General features: G+C 54.4%; 1 protein-coding gene across 1 annotated transcript in view; it reads right to left on the reverse strand.

Annotated features, from left to right (window-relative positions):
• The window catches only part of PODXL (podocalyxin like), a 42,207-nt gene extending 26,889 nt beyond the window's left edge, over positions 1-15,318 (reverse strand). Inside the window, exon 1 of the mRNA XM_060020910.1 lies at positions 15,025-15,318. Coding sequence (XP_059876893.1) covers positions 15,025-15,088 — 64 coding nt within the window. The 5' untranslated portion in view covers positions 15,089-15,318. The remainder of the gene's footprint in view (positions 1-15,024) is intronic.
• Positions 15,319-20,685: the final 5,367 nt, after the last annotated feature.

The raw sequence follows: 20,685 nt of genomic DNA on the forward strand, positions 1-20,685 counted from the left end.
GGCCCGCTGGGCTCTGTGACCAGGGAGTGGTGGTAGGGACCACATGGTGGGGGGACCCAGGAGGGGATGCTGGGTACATGCCCCTCCCTCTCAGTCTGGGCTTCCTCCGCGGTGAAACGAAGCTACCTCACTTCTGCGTCCTTCTCCATCCCACCCTGAGGGATGTGGGTGAAGATGAAAGAATCTGATTAAGTGTCTGACTCTGGGTGAAGAAGGTGGGGAAACTCTTGTATTGAAATGTACTGACCAGGGCTTCCCTGGTGGTGCAGTGGTTAAGAATCCACCCGGCAGTGCAGGGGACACGGGTTCAAGCCCTAGTCCAGGAAGATCCCACATGCCACGGAGTAACTAAGCCCCTGTGCCACAACTACTGAGCCTGTGCTCCAGAGCCTGCGAGCCACAACTACTGAGCCCACGTGCTACAACTACTGAGCCCACGCGCCTAGAGCCCGTGCTCCACAACAAGAGAAGCCACCGCAATGAGAAGCCCTCGCACCGCAACGAAGAGTAGCCCCCGCTAGCCGCAACTAGAGAAAGCCAGCGTGCAGCAACGAAGACCCGACACAGCCAGAAACAATAAATAAATTAAATTAAATTAAAAATTTAAAAAAAAAGTACTGACCAGAAGACCTAAATAGACATTTTTCCAAAGACGACATACCTGGAAGAGGAGGAGGGGCCGCGCTCGCCAGACCTGCCCCACCCCCTCCCCCGGGCCGACAGGGGCGGGGCCTTCACAGGGGGCTCCAAGGAGCTCTGCAATCCCTCCTAGTGACAGTCTCGGGCCAGAGTCGGCTGCACACTGCCCCCCACCAGCTCTCCAGGTGGGGTCAGAGGGCAGAACCCGCCCCACCCTGAAACAGGAAGCTTCTAAATACATTCTTTGGATTACTCATTATCATAATTCTGTCGCTGAAGGCAGAGAGGTAAGAGGAGAGCTTGGAATTCATCAACTGAGCCACGCAGGATCTCGGCCCTGCCTCTGCCCGAGCCCCCTGCGGCCCCTGCCCTGGTTCCTCCCCCCACCCACAAGGATGTGCCCGTCCTGGACCAGCCTCCTGCCTCTGAGCCACCTGTCGCCGCTATGCCTAATGAGAGGCGCGTGCACATGCTGACCTGAGGTTGGGGACGGGTGTGTCGCGCTCCCCGTCCTGGAAAGACGGACTAACCCCCTGGAAACAACACCCTCCCCGGGCCTCCTAATCCTTCCGCCTGCTGCCGACCATGTGAATCCGGATCTGTCTGAGCCGGCAGTGAGCCCAGCAGCGGCCAAGCCCCTGGCCTACGGGTGGGCGGGGTGATGCCCGCCCCTGGCCTACGGGTGGGCGGGGTGATGCCCGGCTGACTCCGCTCACCTCGCCCACCAGGAACCCGCCAGGAAGGACTCCCGTACAAAGTCGCCCGCCGGGAAGGACTCTCACACAAAGGTCAGGGCGGCAGGACAGCACCCTGGGAAGGAGGCAGAGAGCCTTCAGCTCATCGTTAAGATCTGTTTCAAGGACCACCTGTGTGATGTATAGGCGGCCTCCACAGGAAGAACGAGATTTGGGGGTGGGAGACCTGGGTCCTGTGTGAGCCTGGGGCCTCGGTCTCCCTGTGAGTCAGGGGAAAGAGAAATATCTACCTTAGAACAAAATGAACATTTTTAAAAATGTGTAAGTGTTGGGGGAAAATGTCGAAATACTCCAAAACTTCAGAGGGGCAGGTCTGTTCCACGGGAAGGTGGGCTCACAACCTTGCCAACACCCTGCTGTGAGCTGGAGACGCCGATGTCTGGGCCAAGGGCTCCGGAAAGGAGGGCAGGCGCTGCGTGTCCCGCTGCACCTGTGTCAGGTCTGAGGCCAAGGGCACAGGTGGGTATGTGTTTCCTCTCTCTTCTCACAGTGCAGTTTTCTACCAACCACCGATCAGAAACAGTTTATCCTCATTACTCTTAAGCTTATAAGTAGCACTACTGAGGCCTGTCCTGTCGGCCAGACACTGAGCTGCCAGCTTTACCCAGGATCGCATTTGGGTCTCCCACACCCTCTGGGGGGAGGTGCCCTCATGACGCTGGGCTGGGGAGACACAGGCACAGACTGGGGGGCAGGACTTTAGTTGGGGGGGGCTGTCAGTGGAAGTGGCTGCCCCACTCCCAGCACCAACCAACCACCTGCCGGCACAACTCCTGGCGGCTGCATCCCTCCCCCAGGCGCACCTGCTTCTGGGAAGTCCCAGGAAGCTCGCACAGCTGCAGCCAACGCGGGAGCACGTCTGGCCTCCCGCTCGTCCCTTAGCAGCCGGTTCAAAAACAGCCTCGGTAAATATTTTTCCGCAGGAGCACGTTGTCACTCCCACACCACCCTCCCCCTCCCGAAGCCGTGAAAATCGCCAGATGTGTACGGGTTTCTCGGCTGCCCCTAGAAACCTCTGCCAGGGACCAGTCGCCAATCCCGGCCGAAAACAAACAAGGGCCAGGAGCCAGAGGGAAGTCCCGCACAGACGGTGAGATGGTGGCCGCCGGGAGAAAGCTCTGTGAAACGCGGCCTGCGATTTTCCCAGGCAATGACCGGTTTCCGCCTGCTGGAAGCTGAAGGTTAAGGCCCCAAGCTCAGCTTTCCAAATTTCCAAACATTTTTTTTCTGTCCTGGAGAGAAGTCTCCCCTTCCAGGAATAACACCTGCATCCTCCTTGCTGCAGAATAATCCACCTTAGGAGACTAAATGTGTGTGCGCTCGGGGAGGGGGACAGGTGGGAACTGAGGCTGTCAGTCTGCTCCCTGCAGATCAGGGAATCTGGATTTCTCTGGTGTTTGAGGACAGGGGAGCTCTGCTTGCTGGTGGGGACTGGGGGTCTCGTCAAGATGTTGCTTAAAAAGAACAAACAAACCTCCTAAATGAATATGGCCAAACAACTGAGGGCTGGCTCCCTCGTCCCCCCACCAAGGCCTGCAGGGAAAGTTAAAAGCCATGTTCCTTTTAAACAAAGCTAAGTGGTCCTCATGTTTGGCCCTCAGAGCCAGTGGAGGAAGCTCCGTTTCCTACGGGCTCCGCCTAGGGAAGTGAATCAGGAATCCCAGGGCCAGGCCCGGCCGGAGCCAGGTGTCCGAATGGCTGAAAAGTCACCCCCTAAAAGTAGTCGAGGAGGCTCCGTGTCACCTGAAGTGGGCAACAGAAGGAGTGAAAACACACACACGCACACACACAGTGATTTCACAACTCCTCAGAAGAAACTAGAAGCAAAATGAAGTGTTTCCCTCTGAGGTTCTGCAGGTCAGGACAGGTTGTCAGTGTTGCCTGGATCACACGAAATTGATTCTGAAGTCAGACCCAGGGCTCCTTCTCCTGGCTGGAGAAGGGGAGGCACCACCTCTTATCCTCGGCCTCACATGCTCCTGTCCCTACCTTTCCCCACTCTCTTCACTGCATCTCACTACCCTCCGAGTGGGTGCAGAAGCCCAGATATCTGGACCAAGTGTATCTGGCCACCCCTATGCTCCAGGCACTAAGGCGGAAGTGCTCAAGTGGAAGACTAGACTCTGCGTAAACCACCACGATCCTCCTGCCTTGGGTTTCCCATCTGCAAAGTGGGCGCAGTGCTCTGGACGTGGCACACCCGGGGCCACAGGATTTCAAAGATGCTGGTCCCTTACAGACTGGTCTTTGCTTCTATAGTGGTAGCATCATGCCTAAAGATGCGGCAAGAGGAGCTGATGCCCACCCCTCAGGCTGGGGAAGCAGGGGTCAGAGAGAGGCAGAGAGCTACTGAGCGGCCAGAACCGGATGTGGCTCAGTACACAGCCCTCCGTGACTAGTCTGGGTACGTCCCCTGTTCCAGAAGCCACGCAGATATTGCTTTCCTCTGCATCCCTGGGTCATAATGTCAGAACCAGAAGGACCCTAGACATCGCGGATCCCCCTCCAACAAGGGAGAGATGGGCAAACAGATGGTCAGAGTCCCGGGCACCAGGTCACACCTCCTTTGGTATCTAGGACTCTGTGGTCCAGCTGCCAGTGCGGCTGTCTATCCTGGGGGGTATGTGCCCATATGCTCCTGGCTCCAGCTCCTGCTTCCCCTCCTTGCCTTTAGATAGGGAGGGGGAGGCATCTGACCTGCGGTGAGATGAAGAGCAGAGAGGGGCTCACATTTTCCAGGAATTCACGGTGTCACTGGCCGTCCACAGCAGCCAGCTGGGATGAGAACAGCTTCCCCCACCCCCAGCCATCCCTGCTGGCTCAAAGCATCACGCTGTCAAGTCTAGGCTCCCCCCAGTCTCCCCACTCCCCTAGGCCCTCCTGGATGGATCCACAAACTTGAATCCATTCCCACTAGGCCGGCAGTTCTGGGGCCGAACTCATCAGGCAAGTCAGGCCTTTCAGACCACTGAGAAGTACTAAGTAGCAGGCCCTCACTCACAGATGAGAAAACTGAGGCCCACGGGGAGGATGGCTGGCCCCGAGTGCATGGAGCCTCTTCCCTTGCAAACCTGTTTTCTGTTCCTCCCTGCTCTTTATTCAACCCCGAACTCAGACAGAGCCTGCTGGGCATGTGCTCCACGCCTGCCGCCCCCCACCCCATACACATACACACACACACACACACACACAGACCCAAAGCTTACTTATCAGGAGACCCCAGGGCCAGTTATAGCCGGTGTGTAGAAACAATTGCCCAGAAGTGCCCAGGGAATTCAGAGATGCGAATCTGTGTGGTCAGGATCGGACTTCCAGGTTCCCCCCAGGCTCGGGAGCAAAGCCAAAGTGTTTCTCCACCTACTTGCAACCTCCCAGGATGCCAAGGGGGGAACAAGAGCCTGCGGACCAGCTCCCACCTGCCTCTCCCCAGAGCCAGCTGTCCATGGCACAAGCTCTCTAGTGCCCTGGCCCACTGTAGCCACAGAGAAGTCGACACCAGGATGACCTGAGGGCGGGAAGCAACCTTGTGTGGTGTTCTGGGGGTCTTCTGATAAAGCGGCATATTGGGGAGTGGGCTGACAACACAGGGCAGCTGGCAGGCAGTGTCCCCTAGAGCTGGGGTGCAGGACTATGTCTGCCTAAGCAAGGGGACCCCGGCTCATGGATCTGCCTGGGAGAAGGTAGGTGCCTTATCTACCAGTGGCAGCTTGGGAAGCACGGGCAAGCTGGTGACTCAGCAAACAAGATGCACCCCTTTCGCCGTTTGGCTCCCTGAATCCCAGGAAAATGACAGCCTGAGGGTGGATGAGATCCATGTATCTCAGCGCACCCTGCTTATCTAGCGCTAAGGAGAAAGCCCCCAACACCACAGCGTCTGGTGAGCCATTGTGGGGTGCTGGCTCTGGAATCCCCTTCTCTAAGGCCTGGGGCAGGATGACAGACTCAAGACTGAATTTAAAACAGACATGCAATGCCGTCAGGATCAGGGGCTCAAAGCAGCAGGGGCGGAGGCACAACAGGAAAGAAGCCAGAAGCAACCGGCAAACCATGTTTGCTCCCATCGGAGCCGAAAGACCAACCGTCAGAAACACACATAGCCGCAGTTCTGCTCATGACGGCTCCAGCTTCCATCGGAGAAGCACTTTTATTGTGAAGCACCCAAGAGGGGCCACTAGCCTCGAATGTCACTCACTCCTGCCCACACTCAGGTATGAGCAGCTTTCCTAGTGGCCACAACCTTCCAGGCAGTTTCCTATAAAGCCCCTAAGGAAGGAGGGCCTGCTACTGCTACATCACCACGTCAAGAAGATCTCGCTTAGCAATGCTGCAGATGCCTCCGGTTGTATTTTTACATTGGATGTTTTTTCATCCTGGTCCATGTCCTTCCATAGGACTGTCTGGGTTTTAGTTCTGAAAGTCACACATCCCTGAATCTCTCTCAGTCCTGGGCAAACTGGGACAGTCGGTCATTATGTTTACATCAGCAGCTCCCCAGTAGATTGCTCCATCAAAAAGAGAAAAGGAAAAGGTTCCCCAGTTAAAGTACATCTGGGGAGTGCGGGGCTGGACAACAGTAATGAGGGCCAGCTCAGACCACTGAAAAGCCTAACGTGTGCTGACTTTCCAAGAAGGGGAAAAAAGTCGGTAGCATTTCCCAAATTTTCTGGATCATGGTTCCCTCTTATTCATAAAACAATTTTTTATTCATTTATCATACATTTACTGAGAGCAAAGCTATTAATATCTCGAGGACTACTCGTGTTCTCTTTGGACTGTTTGGGACACAACTCATTTCACTGAGTTGTAAAAGAAAAAAAAACCATATGGTGCTAGCCCAGATTTACCATTTGGGTAAACTGAGGCACAGGGCAATACCCCACTGGCGTTTATTGTGCAGAAAACCAAAGGCAGCTCTGTGAGGAGTTCCTGTCTTCCTCCTACATCTCACTTCGTGAGGAAATATTCAGTTCCCTGGTTTACGTTAGACGCTGGATTGTAACCTCATGTGCCTCCTCTCCCCTCCTTCCTTCTCGGAGAAAGAAAATGTAGAGGTGGCTGTGAAATGGCCAGCAGCATGCTTCGCTGCCTGGCTTGGATGGTGTCACTGGGAATTTGCTGCAGAGTCAGGGTGAGGTTGGATGAGGAGAAAGGAAGCTATTTAGAGGGGGAGACTCAGACCCACATGCTGGACGGGGGTAGTGCAGCAGGGGTGGCCAGTGTAGCAGCGGCGGTCAGAGGAGCACTTATCCAGGTAGAAAAGAGCTGTGGACTATTCACAAAAACCAAGACATGGAAGCAACCTAAGTTTCCATCAGCAGGCGAATGGATAAAGGAAATGTGGTATGTGTGTGTATGTGTGTGTGTATGTGCGTGTGTGTGCGTGTATATATATATAAACACATCCACACACAATGGAATACTACTCAGCCACAAAAAAGAATGAAATAATGCCATCTGCAGCAACATGGATGGACCTAGAGATTATCATACTAAGTGAAGTAAGCCAGAAAGAGAAAAACAAATACTATATGACAACACTTATATGTGGAATCTAAAATAATAATACAAATCAACTTATTTACAAAACAGCCTCAAAGACATAGAAAACAAACTTATGGTTACCAAAGGGGAAGGGGGCGGGGAGGAAAGGATACATTAGGAGTTTGGGATTAACAGGCACACACTACTAGATATAAAATAGATAAACAACAAGGGTTTACTATATATAGCACAGGGAACTATATTCAGTATTCTATAATAACCTATAATGGAAAAGACTCTGTACACCTGAAACTAACACAATATTGTAAATCAACTATAGTTAAATAGTTTTTTTTAAAAAAGAAGAAAAAAAAAGAGAAAGACCTGTGGGATGGGAAACTCCATTTCCCAGCGTGATGGGCAGAACTTCAGGGGCTGCCAGGATCAGGGTCCGGAGGTGGCTTCAGGAAAGCCTGTTTTGACTTGAAGCCCCAAAGCGAAGGGCAGGGCCCCTAGGGGGTGGGGTGAGAAGCACCTGGGTGGGAACCAGGAAGGTGTGGGCCCGGCCATCGGAGCCCCTTCTCAGCTGAGCCCACCCTAACCATCCTCATCCAGGACTATGGTGTAGAACTAACCTCCCAGAACTAGGGCCCTCCTCCCGAGTGGCCTGGCTGTGGGGCAGTGACTAAATGCGAAAGGGCCATGGAGGAGAAAGCTCAGGCCAGCAAGGAGCGGCAGCTTGGGAGGGGGCAGTAGCAGGGTCTGTTTCATCACACCTCGTAGTGGGCTAGAACTGAAGCCAAGCAAAGAAATAAAACTAAAATGTGTCAGGCACACCACCTACATGCTCATATTTAACCCTCACTGTTGAGGAAGGCGTGGTGCCCATTTTATAGATGGGGAAACAGAGGCCAGGGAACAAGTCTGAAATCACAAGGGTGGTACGTGACAAAGCTTGGACCGAATAACTTTGAAGCCTGGGGCATCGTGCCAAGAGATTTCAATTTTTCTTCTCTCCTCTTTGACAGAACTTTTCTCTCAAAGGAATTCTTTTGTGGGGACCTACCTGCCATACAGAACAGGTAAAGGCAGGGCGGCACAAAGTGCAGGGGATGGGAATTGCCCACCGCAAACTGGCCTACTCTTAGTTTTCCCCTCCAGGTGTGCACCCACCCCAAGCTCTCGGTGGCCCCTAAGACAGCTCACAGAACACCTCCACTGGGTTTAAAAGCCACTGGCCTCCTCCTGCTGCTCTCACAAGTGTCCATGGACCAAACTCCTAAGAACAGTATCTCCCTCTGCCCTGTACTTGCCCTGCTGAGGTGCGAAGAGGAGGATGGGGCGCAGAGATTCTTCTTTCTCATCCAGAAACAAGTGGGGGACAGCAGGTTCCCCTATGCTTGCCCTGGCTGAGGCCCTGCTCATGGGAGGTCTCCTGGGCACCTGGCTCACTGGTGCAGCTCACGGCTGAGGGACCGGAAAGGGAGGGATCCCAGTTTCCCTGAGCACCACAAGGAGCTGCTCCATCAGCACCAAAAGGCTGGAGCCACAAAAAACAAGGGCCAAGCTGGACCTGGCTGAGCCAGAAGGTGGCAGGGCCTCGGGCCACGGGGGACAACTCCTTGTTTCACTCGTGCAGATGCAAAGTCCATCTTACTGGCAAGGTGAGAACGAGGACAGAGAAAATCAGGGACCAGGACTACGGTAGCATGTGCCAGGGACCTCTTCCAATATCCATCCTTCACTTCCTCACAGCCGAACCACTCTTTTTTGGTTAGGCATGTGAGTGCCTGAAATAAAGATCACTCTTCCCTAAGGAAGTACTCTTCCCTGCTTCTCTTGCAGCTATGTGTGGCCACAGGACTAAGTTCCATTCAACAAAACGTAACTGGACAGGGTGTGTCTGGTTTCTGGCAGGTAACCTCAGAAGAGGAGCTGCAGCCTTCTTGTTCTTTTTGTCCTGACAGCTGGAGTCTGAGTAGCCACCGTGGACCACAAGGCAGCTCCCCTCATGCCTCCGTGTCCACTCCTCCACGCACGGGGCCAGCCCCCCTGCCACTTGCCTCTCTTCCGGAATCAGATTTGGAGCCTTGCAGTTGGAGAGCCCGGAACTGGCAGACAAGACTTCGGATTCTAAACCAGCTTGCTCTGCCACCTACTTGCTCTTTCACTCATTCAGCAAATATTTATGGCCCATCTACTGTGTGCCAGGTACTGTTCTAGGTGCTGCGGCTACAGCGCTGACCAACAGAAGTCCCTGCCCTCATGAAGCTTACAGTCCGCTCGGGAGCGAGACAAAGAAATGAGTGCCCATCAGGGGATACATGCTACGGAGAAAATGATCGGGGGAGACGTGTCCAGGGTGTGGAGGCCCAGAAGGCCTCTCTGAGAAGGTGGCATTCCAGCAGAGAGCCGCAGGAAATGAGGGGTGAGGCGTGTGGACATCTGGGAGAAGAGCTGCTCTTCACCGTGGCCCTTGGCACCCAGGCCTCTGTTTCCCCCTCTCTGGAATGGTCTGTGAGATAAAGGCTGTCCACAGGTAACCTCGTGCTACCCTGGCTGGAGACACTGGCCCCAATCAGCACGTTCAGAGTAGGTTAGCACAGGAGTCTGACCGGATGGGGGCAGAGGGACCGCTCGGACAGAGCTCGCGAATTTCTGCTACGAAGGGGGCGTGGCTTCGGCTCACACCTAGCTCACCCTTAGTTGAAGAATTAAAAAGTGTCCCTATTTCCTCACCTTCCCACTGTCCCTTCCACGCTGACCTGGGTCAGGGAGCTGGAAGGTTAGAGGTCAGACAACTGATGGCTCCTGGGTCAGCCCACGCGCCTCCAGGGGCCTGGCTCTGGGAGGGCTCCCTGCGCCCCAACCCGGAACTGCATGGCAAGCCCCGCGCAGCCGTTCCTCCGCATTCTCTCCCCGCTGGGCTGAGGCCCACAGCCTTCCGGCCGTGACAATTGGCGGACGGGGTGCCACCCTGCGCCCTGGCCCTAGGGAAGTTGGAGGTGGCTGACCCGAGGGGGATAAGGCTACAAAGGAAGAAAGGGTGGTGGTGGTGCACTCAGGGAGAGGGGCGGGGCCGGCAGGAGGATGGGTGGCTGGGAGGCCGAGCTAAGCTGGGGACCTGCGCTGGCCGCTGCTGGAGTGGTCCAGTGCGGGGCTCTGCGCCATAGGAGGGCATGCGGCGGGGACACGTAGGGAGAGGCCGCTCCTGAACCTGCAGATACTGCTGCCTTTGCACGGGTCCTCCAACAAGCGGTTCGCACCACCCTTGGTCCAGATTCTGACTGCATGCTGTGGACACCAGAGGCTCACAGGCAATGGCAGACAAGACACACAGTCACGACGCATGGGGCCAGCGCTGTGACATGGTACTCGGGGAGCCTAACTCTTGAGAAGCAAAGTGGCTCCAAGCCTCAATTTACCCTGACGGTGGAGGGGTGGGGAGAGAATCTGGGCACACTACAGAGTTGTCACCACCATGCAACCCTTTCTTAACAGGGTTGAAGCGAGTTTCTTCGATGCCCAAGGAAGCATGAGCCTTGAGGCCGAGTCCAGTTACTAGTACTACGGCTGCGGACACGTGCACACACGTCCCCGGGAAGCCGCCAACAGGAGTCCCCGAGAACCTGAGCAAGTGAACCCCCTGGTCTGCATCCCCTCGTCTGAAAAACGGGGGGGAGGGGTGTATTAGATGATTTCCAGAACACTCCCAGCTCTAAAATTGTGTTCTCTGATTTTCCGGGTTATTTAGAAGTGGTGTGGAAACGACCCTTTGTCAACTGAATTCTGTTTCGAACAGCCTGCGGGCTGCCTACTTAAAGGAATCTCACGGTCAACGCCGTCGCAAATATAAAGAGGCTCCTTGCAGTGGATCGTCTGCGTAGATTTTCTCGAAGGCTTGCCTTACAGTCGTGAGGCTAGTATGGCCCGAAGAGTCACAGTCCCAGATCTGCCACCTGATCTGACCTTCTAACAGTCCCACAAAGTGGACAGGACACAAGACAAGGAGAGACCCGCACAACTGCACCGGTGTTCCTGGGAATGGGACAAAACAGGACACACACACACCCAGCTGAGCTCCCTGCCCTGCATCGTAGCCCATGGGCACAAATAGGAAGCGAGCCCAGAGCTGAGGACGGAGCTCCCGGCCTCTCGGTCTAATGAAGCCTCCAGGCAGGCTCGGGCTGCTGGGCAGGGGGTCGGCAGAGGGCGGTCACTCCCATTCTCCAGTGATGTGGGAGGATGTCCGTTCCGGCTTGAGCTCGAGCTTGCACTCAGCAGACCTGCACAGGGCCCCTGGGGTGTGAAGAAGCCGGCCCTTCCCGGGGTAGGGGTCACCTAAATCCCGTCGCTCCTCCCAACAAGTGCAGAGAGCTGTCCGAAGTGTTCCTCCCACTTCCCTTAGTAGCAGAGGGCGACGAGCTGAGCTGTCCTCACAGCAGCCGCCAGTCTGATCCAGGTTCCCAAGCCCAGAAGCCCCGACCCTCTGCAGTGCTCCTACTGGCTATTGGCTGCCGCAGAAAGAGCCCAGTGGCCAGCATCACTGACAGGGTGTGAGCTGGCCTCGTGCCCCACTTCCGGAGAGCCTGAAGCCAGGGGCTAGGGCCAGTTCCCCCAGAGAACCGCGGTCCAGATAACATCTCCTGAGCAACTGCTCAGTGCCCAGTGCTGTGCTGGCCCTGCCCTGAGGGGCTTACCACTCAGCACTCGGGGCGACACCCACACAGACTGTGGAACATAACTGGGTTCCATCTAGGAAACCTGGGAAGGCTTCTCAGCAAAGAAGATACCTGAGGACGGACAGAGTTAACTCTCCAGCTCCCACCCCCGCCGGCCCAGGGGAATTCAAACCAGGTGGAGTCCCCTTCCTCTCCCAGCTTCCAAAGGGCAGAGATATCCAAACCGCACTCAGCAGGGGCCCCTCCTCTCCGTTTCAACCTAGATTCCTGAGGGGAAAGCAGATGCGGGGGCTGCCTCTCCCCCTACCTCTGCGCCCTGCCTTCTCTAGGTCCAGGGCGACCCCCAGAGGACCCTCCCCGGGCTCACCAAGCTCCGCTCCTCTGCCCCTCCCTGGGTGGCCACACCCTGCAGCTCTGGCCCAAGCTGCCACCTGGTGTCTCTCGGAGTCTTCGCTCATCCTTCCCAGCCCGTCCTCTCCTCCTCTTCTCAGCCTGCTTAAATCTGTCTGCTCCTGGTACCGCCCCACTATGTCTTACTCACTCCTGCCTCAAAGCCATGCCCAAGCAGCACCACGCTAGGAACACCCACCGTCCCCTAACCCCATCCCATGGAATGTTCTTTCCAGGCTCTGAAAGTTCACCTCCTCCCCGAAGTCCCCCTGCAGCTCACTGACCCCCATCTGAAGAACCCCCATCACGCCCCCAGCTTAGGATCTGTGTCTTCGCTACACCCTGGAATTCATTCCGCCTCGGCCACCCTAGGAAGGGTCTCCTACTCCACACTGACCCTTTTATTTTAAAATCCCTGTATAACCCCACCTCACCTCGTCCAGATCGCCCCTTCCCAAATCTTACGGCTTTCTCACACATGCCTCCCTTTCCCCCATTGTGTGGCACTTAAGCTTCAGTTTTTATCACTACCTAGCAATTAACTGACACCCACAAACAGCAGCAGAATCCTGATCAGTCACATATGACTTACTAATCATAAGAGCTAGGATTTTCTGAGCTCTGACCATGGAGTTGTGCACAACGGCAAACTCATTAGTATGTTATCTCTCATTTTCAGAGCAACCTGCAACATGGAGATTTGTCATTTTTTACAGACTCAGAGAGGTTCACTGTCTGGTCTACAGTCATGCAGGTCTGTCTGATCCCAAGTTTGAGTGTTTTCCACCACCTCAAGCTGCCTTTCCCTTGCCTAGGATTCACCCATCAAATGACTCGATCAGACCCACAGAAGACAGAGTACTCAGTCAGCCTGTCCTTTCGAGCAAAAGCCCAGAAATGTTATAACAGTGAAACTAGAGGTCCCTCTGCCCTTTCTATCTTACAGATAAGGAAACAGGTTCAGAGGTACGACTTGCCATATGGTTTGACCAAACGTATATCAAACCAAAAAGCACTGAAAAGGGGTCTAATGGGCTGTTGGCCCTGGTTTGACTGCTGCTGATGCTGTAGACTGTGTGATCCACCTATAGGAGCAGGTAAGCTCCCAGGGCCCCGTCGGGGATAATTCCTTTGCTCCACTATAAACCTTGCTTAGAACTAAATCACAGGATTCCAGCAGTTTTGGGTTTCATCATCCCAGATGACTGCAACCTACAGAAGGGCAGAGATGGAGCAGTCCTTGCTGGGTCCCTGTAGGAGAGTGTGAAATCTACCATAGCCACCAAACACCGAGCCTGTGCCCTTCAGCCTTTTCTGGCCGCAATATATGCAAATAATAATAACGGTAATACTCCCTTGCCGGTTTACACGCTTCAGAGCACTTCCCTTTATCACTGCATATTGTCATAGCATTTTAGAAACTGGGCACCTGGGCTCAGGTGACTTGCTGGTGGGGGCAGAAGCAGGGTTATGGTTCCTTTTTTCTTTACTGTATTTGTTTACTACATACCAAGCTCCTACCGTGCGCCATGCCCCATGCTAGTGTTGAGGAGGGATTGTGGAAGAGACGGAGTTTGGGGGCAGCACGCAGATGCCAGGGAAGACAGTCCCAGCCTTGAAGCCAGCAGGGAGCTGGGCTTGGAGCTTTTCCCGTGGGTGGCTCCGGAGTCTCTCCTCTTAGGACAAAACAGCAGGACTCCTGTCCCACAACCTCCACCCTCTCCTCCAAGCTCAGCCTCTTGAAGCTCAGAAGCACTGGGAACTATAGCACATCCCTCCTGACACAGCCCATCTCCCTTCTCGATGGTTCTCAGAGCCCAAATTGAAGTCTGCCCTCCTGGGAGCAGGGCTGAGGAGAGCAGCCACAATCCAGCATCTCCTCAGCCCCGCAGGCTGTGCAAATCCGCGGTGGCTGCCATCCTCAGAGCTGTCCCGACCGTTCCTCACACTGCGACCCCTCCTCCAGGGGTGCACACCCTTCACCCACTGGCTGTGCCCATCCCTGTCAGACCAGGCTGTGAAGTAACAGGGCCGCCCACCGGAGGATGCCCAAACCTACTCACTCTCTGAGCTCCAGCCCCTTCCCATCAGCAAAGTTCCCCCTGATACAGAGAAGAGACTGTCCTGCCATCCCACCCCATCCTTCCCCTAAGACTTTAGTCCCAAACAGCAGCACCTACCAGCAGCAGGGTCCCTTCCCTGTCTGGGCTGTCACCACAGTCCTCCTGACCCTAGAGTGGAAACATCACTCTTTCTCCCTGCAGACACCTGCTCAGGTGGGCAAGAAAGAAATGCATCTCTCTCCTGGGGCTGAGACTGCAGCTGTTCCTAGGCGCTTTGGGACGCTACCTGTCCCCCCAGATTTTCACCTTTGTAAGAAATATGGGAGAGGTTTCTAAGGCACAGCCCAAGCCTGTTTCATGAGAGAAGTTCTTGCTTCTACAAAGGGGCTGGAAGGGAACCTCACCTTCCTGGCCAGGCACTGAGAAGGGAGCTGTTCCTTTGGTGACATGGAGGCAGGGACCCCACTCAGGTGAGTCTGGGATTGTGGATGACCTACTCCCTCCCCCTCTCCACCTGCTCCAGCACAGGCTCGGGTGAGCTAAGCCGGCACACAATGCTTGGAAAAACCTCTCTGCGAACGCGAAACATATAGCCACGAGGGCTGTTACCGGAGGCTTGTCACCTGCTTCGGGGACAAACACGGAGAAAAAGAACGATCAGACCCTGGGGGTCCAGAGGAAGCGTGGAGCCTCGCCGTGCCCTAAGTCCCCGCTCTAGGACCGCAAAGCCAATCAGCGCCCGCGCGCCCCTGTTTGCCCCAACACAATCCACGGCCACTCCACCCCAGGGAGCCCCGGACGACCCACGCTCGGAGCCCGGCACCTGCGGCGTTCTCGGGGTAGGAAGGGGCTTGGATGGTGCAAGGTCAGGGCTCCGCGTGTGGCCCCAGCTAGTGGTGCGCGTAGGGGCTGCTCCCGGTCCCGCCACGAGGAGCGGCGGGTTTCCCAGCGGCGGGCCCGGCCGGGGGCGCATGGGCACGACACGGGTCCTGGCGGAGCCGAGCCACCACTCACCATCCTGGGAGAGCGACAGCGGCAGCAGCAGCAGAAACGCTGAGAGCACCAGCGCGAAGCGCATCGTGTCCTGGCCTCAGACCCGGAGCAGGTGGCTGCGGGCTTGGCGGAGGGTCCGGGCGGCCGGGCGGCAGGAGCGTGGGCGCCTCTCGGGGAGGCCTGGCGGTGGCTCGGACGGCCGGGCGCTGACCCGAGACTCCCGAGTCGCGCTCCGCAGGCCCCTCCTCGCGGCCGCTGCGGCAGAGCCGGGCCGAGGCGCGGAGCCAGGCGGCAGAGGAGCGGCGGGTGGCTGCGTCGCGGGCGGTGTCTGCGCGGCTGCGGCCCTGCCGGCGGCTGCTGCGACTCCGGTCCCGTCCGCGCCGGCCCCCGCCCCCTCCCCTCCCCCAGGACCGCGCGGGCGGGGTGGCGGGGCCGGGCGGGGCGGTGCTGGGCGGAGAACAATGAGCAGAGGAGGAAACTCCGCCCTGGCGCGCGGCGGGCGGGGGAGCGCGGCGGGCGGCGGGCTCCGGGCTCCCGGCGGGCGGCCCCCGCGCGGGCGGGGGTGTGAGAGTGAGCGCCGGGAGGAGGGGTAGCTGGGGGGCTCCCGGCGCCGGATTGCCCCCTGCCCGCGGGGCCGCCCGCCGGGAGCGCAGGTGTCGCCCGCCGTTCTTCTGAGGGGCTCTGGCGGGACCCCCCTCACTGCCGGAGTCCTCTTCGCCCAGATCCGGAGCTAGGAGGCCCCCAGGAGCATTCCAGGCCTCCCGGCTGCAGCGCGTTTTGCTGCAAAGCCTGAGAAGCACGTCTCCCACTTGCCAGGTGCAACTCACCTGCGGGCGGGCCTTCTGAGCAGGTCTGCGCCGTAGGGTCTGCACCCTGCAATCTGGACTAATTAGTGGCTTAACCTCTCTGAACCGACCTCACCTGTGAATGGAGGTGGTGGTTAAAAAAAAAGACAAATTTTTGAGGGATTAATATGTGCCACTTTGAGTTCTAAGTGCTTTGCATATATTAATTCATTTACTCTCCGCAACAGCCATGTTTTCGGCTTCATTTTGCAGGCAGGCAACTGACTGAAAAAGAGGTTTAAGAAACTTGCTCGAGATCACATAACTGCTAACTGTCAGGCCTGCTTCTGAAAGTATCAATAATTTGGAGACATACTTGGCGCAGTGCCTGACGTGTAGTAATCGCTCAGTAAGTATTAGCTGTTGTTCTGACTCTCGCTCTATCAAGAATAGCAATAAGGATTTAGGGCGTCGGGATCAAAACCGACTTGAGCTCAAAACCTAGCTGTGCTCATCTATTAGTTGTAAAACCCTGGGCAAGTGACTCCACGTACCTCAGCTCTTTCCGTCTGTAAAATAGGGGTAACAACACCTACCTCAGAGGGTTGCTATGAGAGTTAACTAAGATAAAATGCAGGACGAGCGCTTAGCACAGGACCAGGAACATAGAAAGTGTCCGGGAATGAAGCGGCCCGCGCTCCCAGTACTGGAAGGGGAAATTTGCCGACCTGAGATGGGGGTGGGAATTGAATTCCGTAAACCGAGGAAACCCGGTGAAAGAACAAAGAAGTACCCCTCTGTTTTTCGTTTTGTTTTGTTTTGTTTTTCAAAAGCTGCTGGAAGGATGCAGAGCCTGGAACCCCCTGCGGAGGAGGCGCAAGGGTGGCGCCGGAGAAAGGGAAGCAGACCCAGAGCGGGGGGGGGGGGGGGGGGGGGGGCGCCAGGATTTGGCTCTCACGTGACTCCTGCGTTGATAATTTTGAGTCTTTCTGCCAGATGGGTCGGGGGGTGGGGGAAAGAAGGGGCGTCCGCAGGACCCAGCCCCTTGTCAGAGACCGTGGACTCCTTGAGCCCCTTAAGTGGGCTACACGCTGGCGCTGCCGGAAAGACACAGCATCTTTGGAGCAGCGAAGGAAGCGCTGGTGCCCTGGTTGGGGTTCCGCGGCAGCAGGCTCAGGCTTGGGAATGGCTGACTTGCCTGTTTTCATCAGGAAGTTTCTGCAGGATCATTCTGGCCCCGTTTTCCGTGCCGCATATGGGAAAGACAGTGTGTTCCCTATAAATACTGTGGGATGTATGTGTGTGTGACTATCTTTGATGGGTTTTGGTACTGTTCTAAATATCCATGCCAACAAGAGGGCTTGTTTCTCTTTCTGAAACCAAGCAATACGCTTAAAAAATTGGGATTTAACATTTTTTGTATTGTGTGCTCTCTGATTTTAAGTGTTCTGCACTCAATCAACTGCTCCAAAAGTCTAGAAATGATCATGTTAACTTTGCAAGGGGAGAGTGTATACTTCAAATTCACATGATTTGGGGTTGGTCCCATTACCAGATTGTGCAAAATTAAAATGAGAGCAGACATCCAAGCATAGAAAGGGGCAGCTCTTTGTAGCTGGAGACTTAGCAGAATCAGAGATGCGCTGGACCCTCCCCCGTAGCCAGCAGCACCCCATCATCCTCCCACCTGATGCAGATGGAGCTTTCAGGAATGAGGCTGGCCAGGCTTAGAGATCACCTGTGGTCAGTGAGCAGAAGTGCCCCAGGTACCTGGCCTGTGCCCTGGACCCCCTTTAACATAGCACTCCCACTAGCTAGTTCACTGGCCCAGAACACCTGAGTTTATAGTCAAAACTCAAAGCACTTTGTAGATGCTAGTCCACAATCCTTCTGAGATTTATTACATTTTGCTTATATGTGTGCATGCATTAGCTCCCCTAGGAGACTTTCAACTTTTTTTTTGCTTTAGACAATTATATTTATTAACATATTATTTTGAAATAATTTTAGATTTACAGAGAGTTGCAAGAAGACTACGAGAGTTCCTGTATACCCTTTACATGGCTTCCTTTAAGGTTAGCATCTGAAGAAAACATGACACAATGACGAAATTGTTAAAAATTAACATCAATTCAATACTATTTACTAATTTAAGACCTCAATCAAATTTTGTAACCTTTTTTTCTCACGTACTTTTTCAGGCCCAGGAAGTCATCCAGGATCCCACATTGCATTTAGTTTTCCTGTCCACTTTCTTCTACAGTTGATGACAGTTCCTCAGCTCTGTCTTTTATGACATTGACAGATGCTTTCAACTTCTTAATGTGGGGTCTCTCTTATCCACCTACTTCCTCAGACCACCCGGAACAGCACATCACATCATATAGATACAGATACAGATGTAGATACTGAATGCAAACATGAATGCCAACTGGTAGGTATTACACGGGAATCTACGGCACAGGTTTCAAAACCGTGGTTTTTCCCCTGGTTGCTATCAGAGCGAGCAGTCATGATACTTGGCCTCACCTGCAATCTGGTGATGTTGCTGACTCATCCTTAAATGCAGGTTTGATAAAGTTCTCCTGACTCTCATCCTTAATAACTTTAATCTCCAACCACAACATCTACATCTAGGGGTGGGACAGAGCCTCCAGGCACCACATCCCCCAATAAAAACTAAAAGCCCACGTATCCATCCTGGGGCCACATCACTGTTCATAAGGTGGCAAGGATGCTCTTACTTTGGTTTTCTGATCTCTGACCTCTGAGTTCCTTGGGGGCCCAGGATGGCATTTCTTTCCTCTTGGAATCTCAGTGCCCAGTACAGTGGTGCTCGCCCCCAAGAAGTTGCTCAATACCCAAAGGCTGAATAGATAAAGAAGTGGTTGAATTTTATCTCCAACGCTGGGCTTTATCTCTGACTGCCAAGTTGTGATTCTATGAATATCAGCTGAGGTTCAAATTGGGCACCTCTCCCCAAAGTCATACACTTACCTATAATTATTATTATTATTATTTTTACACTTACCTGTTATTATTCAACAGCATCTACTCTGACAGCACAGAATGCCAGGCCCTGTACACAGTGCTGAGAATGCAAACGCGGATGCTATAGCTTCCACTCTCTCGGGGGAGAAGCAACACCTGAACACAAACATAACTGAGGTGCAGTAGAAGTGTCATGAGCAGGCATATGGGAGGCAGAGAGCAGGACAGGCTCAGCTCCACCTGGGGAGGTCAGGGACGCTCCTGAGGAGGAAACAGGGTCTTGAGAAGGAGTAGGACTTCACCAGGGGAAGAACAAAAGCGACAGCACTTTGGGCAGGTGGAGCAACATGTGAAAGTGAAGAGGGGACCTGAGAACTGTAGGCAGGTGTTTTGCCCTAAGTAGAGTGCAGGGTTTGCAGGCAGGGATGCAAGATGAGGCTGGAGAGGTGGGTGAGGTGAGATCCTTAGACAATGGAGAATCCCCAAAGGGTCATAAGCTGGAAGAGACAAGACCAGCTTTCCAGTGAGCAGGATCATTCTAGCTGTCGTGGACTGAAGGCTCAGGGGGCAGATGCGAGACTGGAGGTGAGCACAGTGCTTTGGGAGGCTAAGGCACCTGTCCCTGAAGGGCCTGAGCTCAGACAATGGCAGTGGGAAAAAAGAGGAGGGGCTGTAAGCAGCTCCTTTGCCTCTTTTTTGTTTGTTCATCCCTTATTTTCGTTAGACCTTAATCATAAAGATGAGATCGTTAGGCAACATTTGACTAAGTTCCTGATTTCTGCTTTTCTAAACATACACAAGGCCTTACCTAATCTGTTGATTCCTTTCCTGGATTAGAAGGAATAAGAATGAAGAATTAAGTAGTTAAAGAATGACTGACTCTCTACCCCCAGCTTCCCCTTAGTAAATTTGCAGGTGGACCACGAGGGCAAGAGAACATCCAATTGCAGACGGATCACGTGGGCAAGACAGTCCCAAGGAAGATGGGGAGAAGCCAGCAGGCCTGCGTGCAATGGAAAGGTGACGGAGAATCTGACCTCCTGCCTTAATGATTAACTGAGATTGTTTCCCCTTTAAAAATTGTCATGGCTGAACAGAATCTTTGGAGTTGGTCTCTGGATACAAGTCCACTTTCTCCCCAGATTGCCAGCTTTTCTGAATAAAGCATCTTTCTTCTCTGCAAAGCTTGCCCCTCAATTTATTGGCTGTTGTGCGTTCGGTTACAGGGCCTGATACAAGAGGTATTTGGTGGTCAGAATTGATAGGACTTAGTGACACGCCGGATGTGGACGTGCTGTGTCACGTGGCGTGTGTAGTGTGTTGAAGGCATGGAGCCGTGGAAGGAGTCTAGGGGTCTAGGCTTCCCACTTGGGTTACTGCGTGGATTATCTGAGGGCCAAGGTTGAATGTCACTAACTGAGCTGGAGAACATGGAAGCAAGTTTGGAAGTAGAAAATGATGAGTCCCACTTTGAACGGGTTGACTCTGAAGACCCATGGGGCGCTCCGGGGCCAGGTCTAGAAGTTATATCTGTGACATTGAAGCTCAGATCTGAGGTCAGGACAGGAAATAGAGATTGGAGAACCATCCCCGTGCAGGCAGGGGTTGTAGCCATGAAAGAGGATGATTATCCTGGGATGCTGGGCAGTGAGAAGAGGCTGGAGGCAGAGCCTTGCAAAATTCACGGAACGGGCCGAGGAAGTGGAGACAGGGAATGAGGAGCTGCCTAGGAGGTAACCAAGAGAGAAGGGTGCCATGGAAACAGAGGGAGGAGGATGCTTTAGTAAGAAGAAGGTGGTCTAGTGTCACCTGCTGCAAAAACTGAAATCTGCTGATTGAATCTGGCAATGAGAGGGTCACTGGGAATTTCACCCAGAGTGATTTTAATGACGTGCAATAACTTGGG

Source organism: Delphinus delphis, chromosome 9 (genome assembly GCF_949987515.2).
Source record: "Delphinus delphis chromosome 9, mDelDel1.2, whole genome shotgun sequence".
Classification (NCBI taxonomy): Eukaryota; Metazoa; Chordata; class Mammalia; order Artiodactyla; family Delphinidae; genus Delphinus; species Delphinus delphis.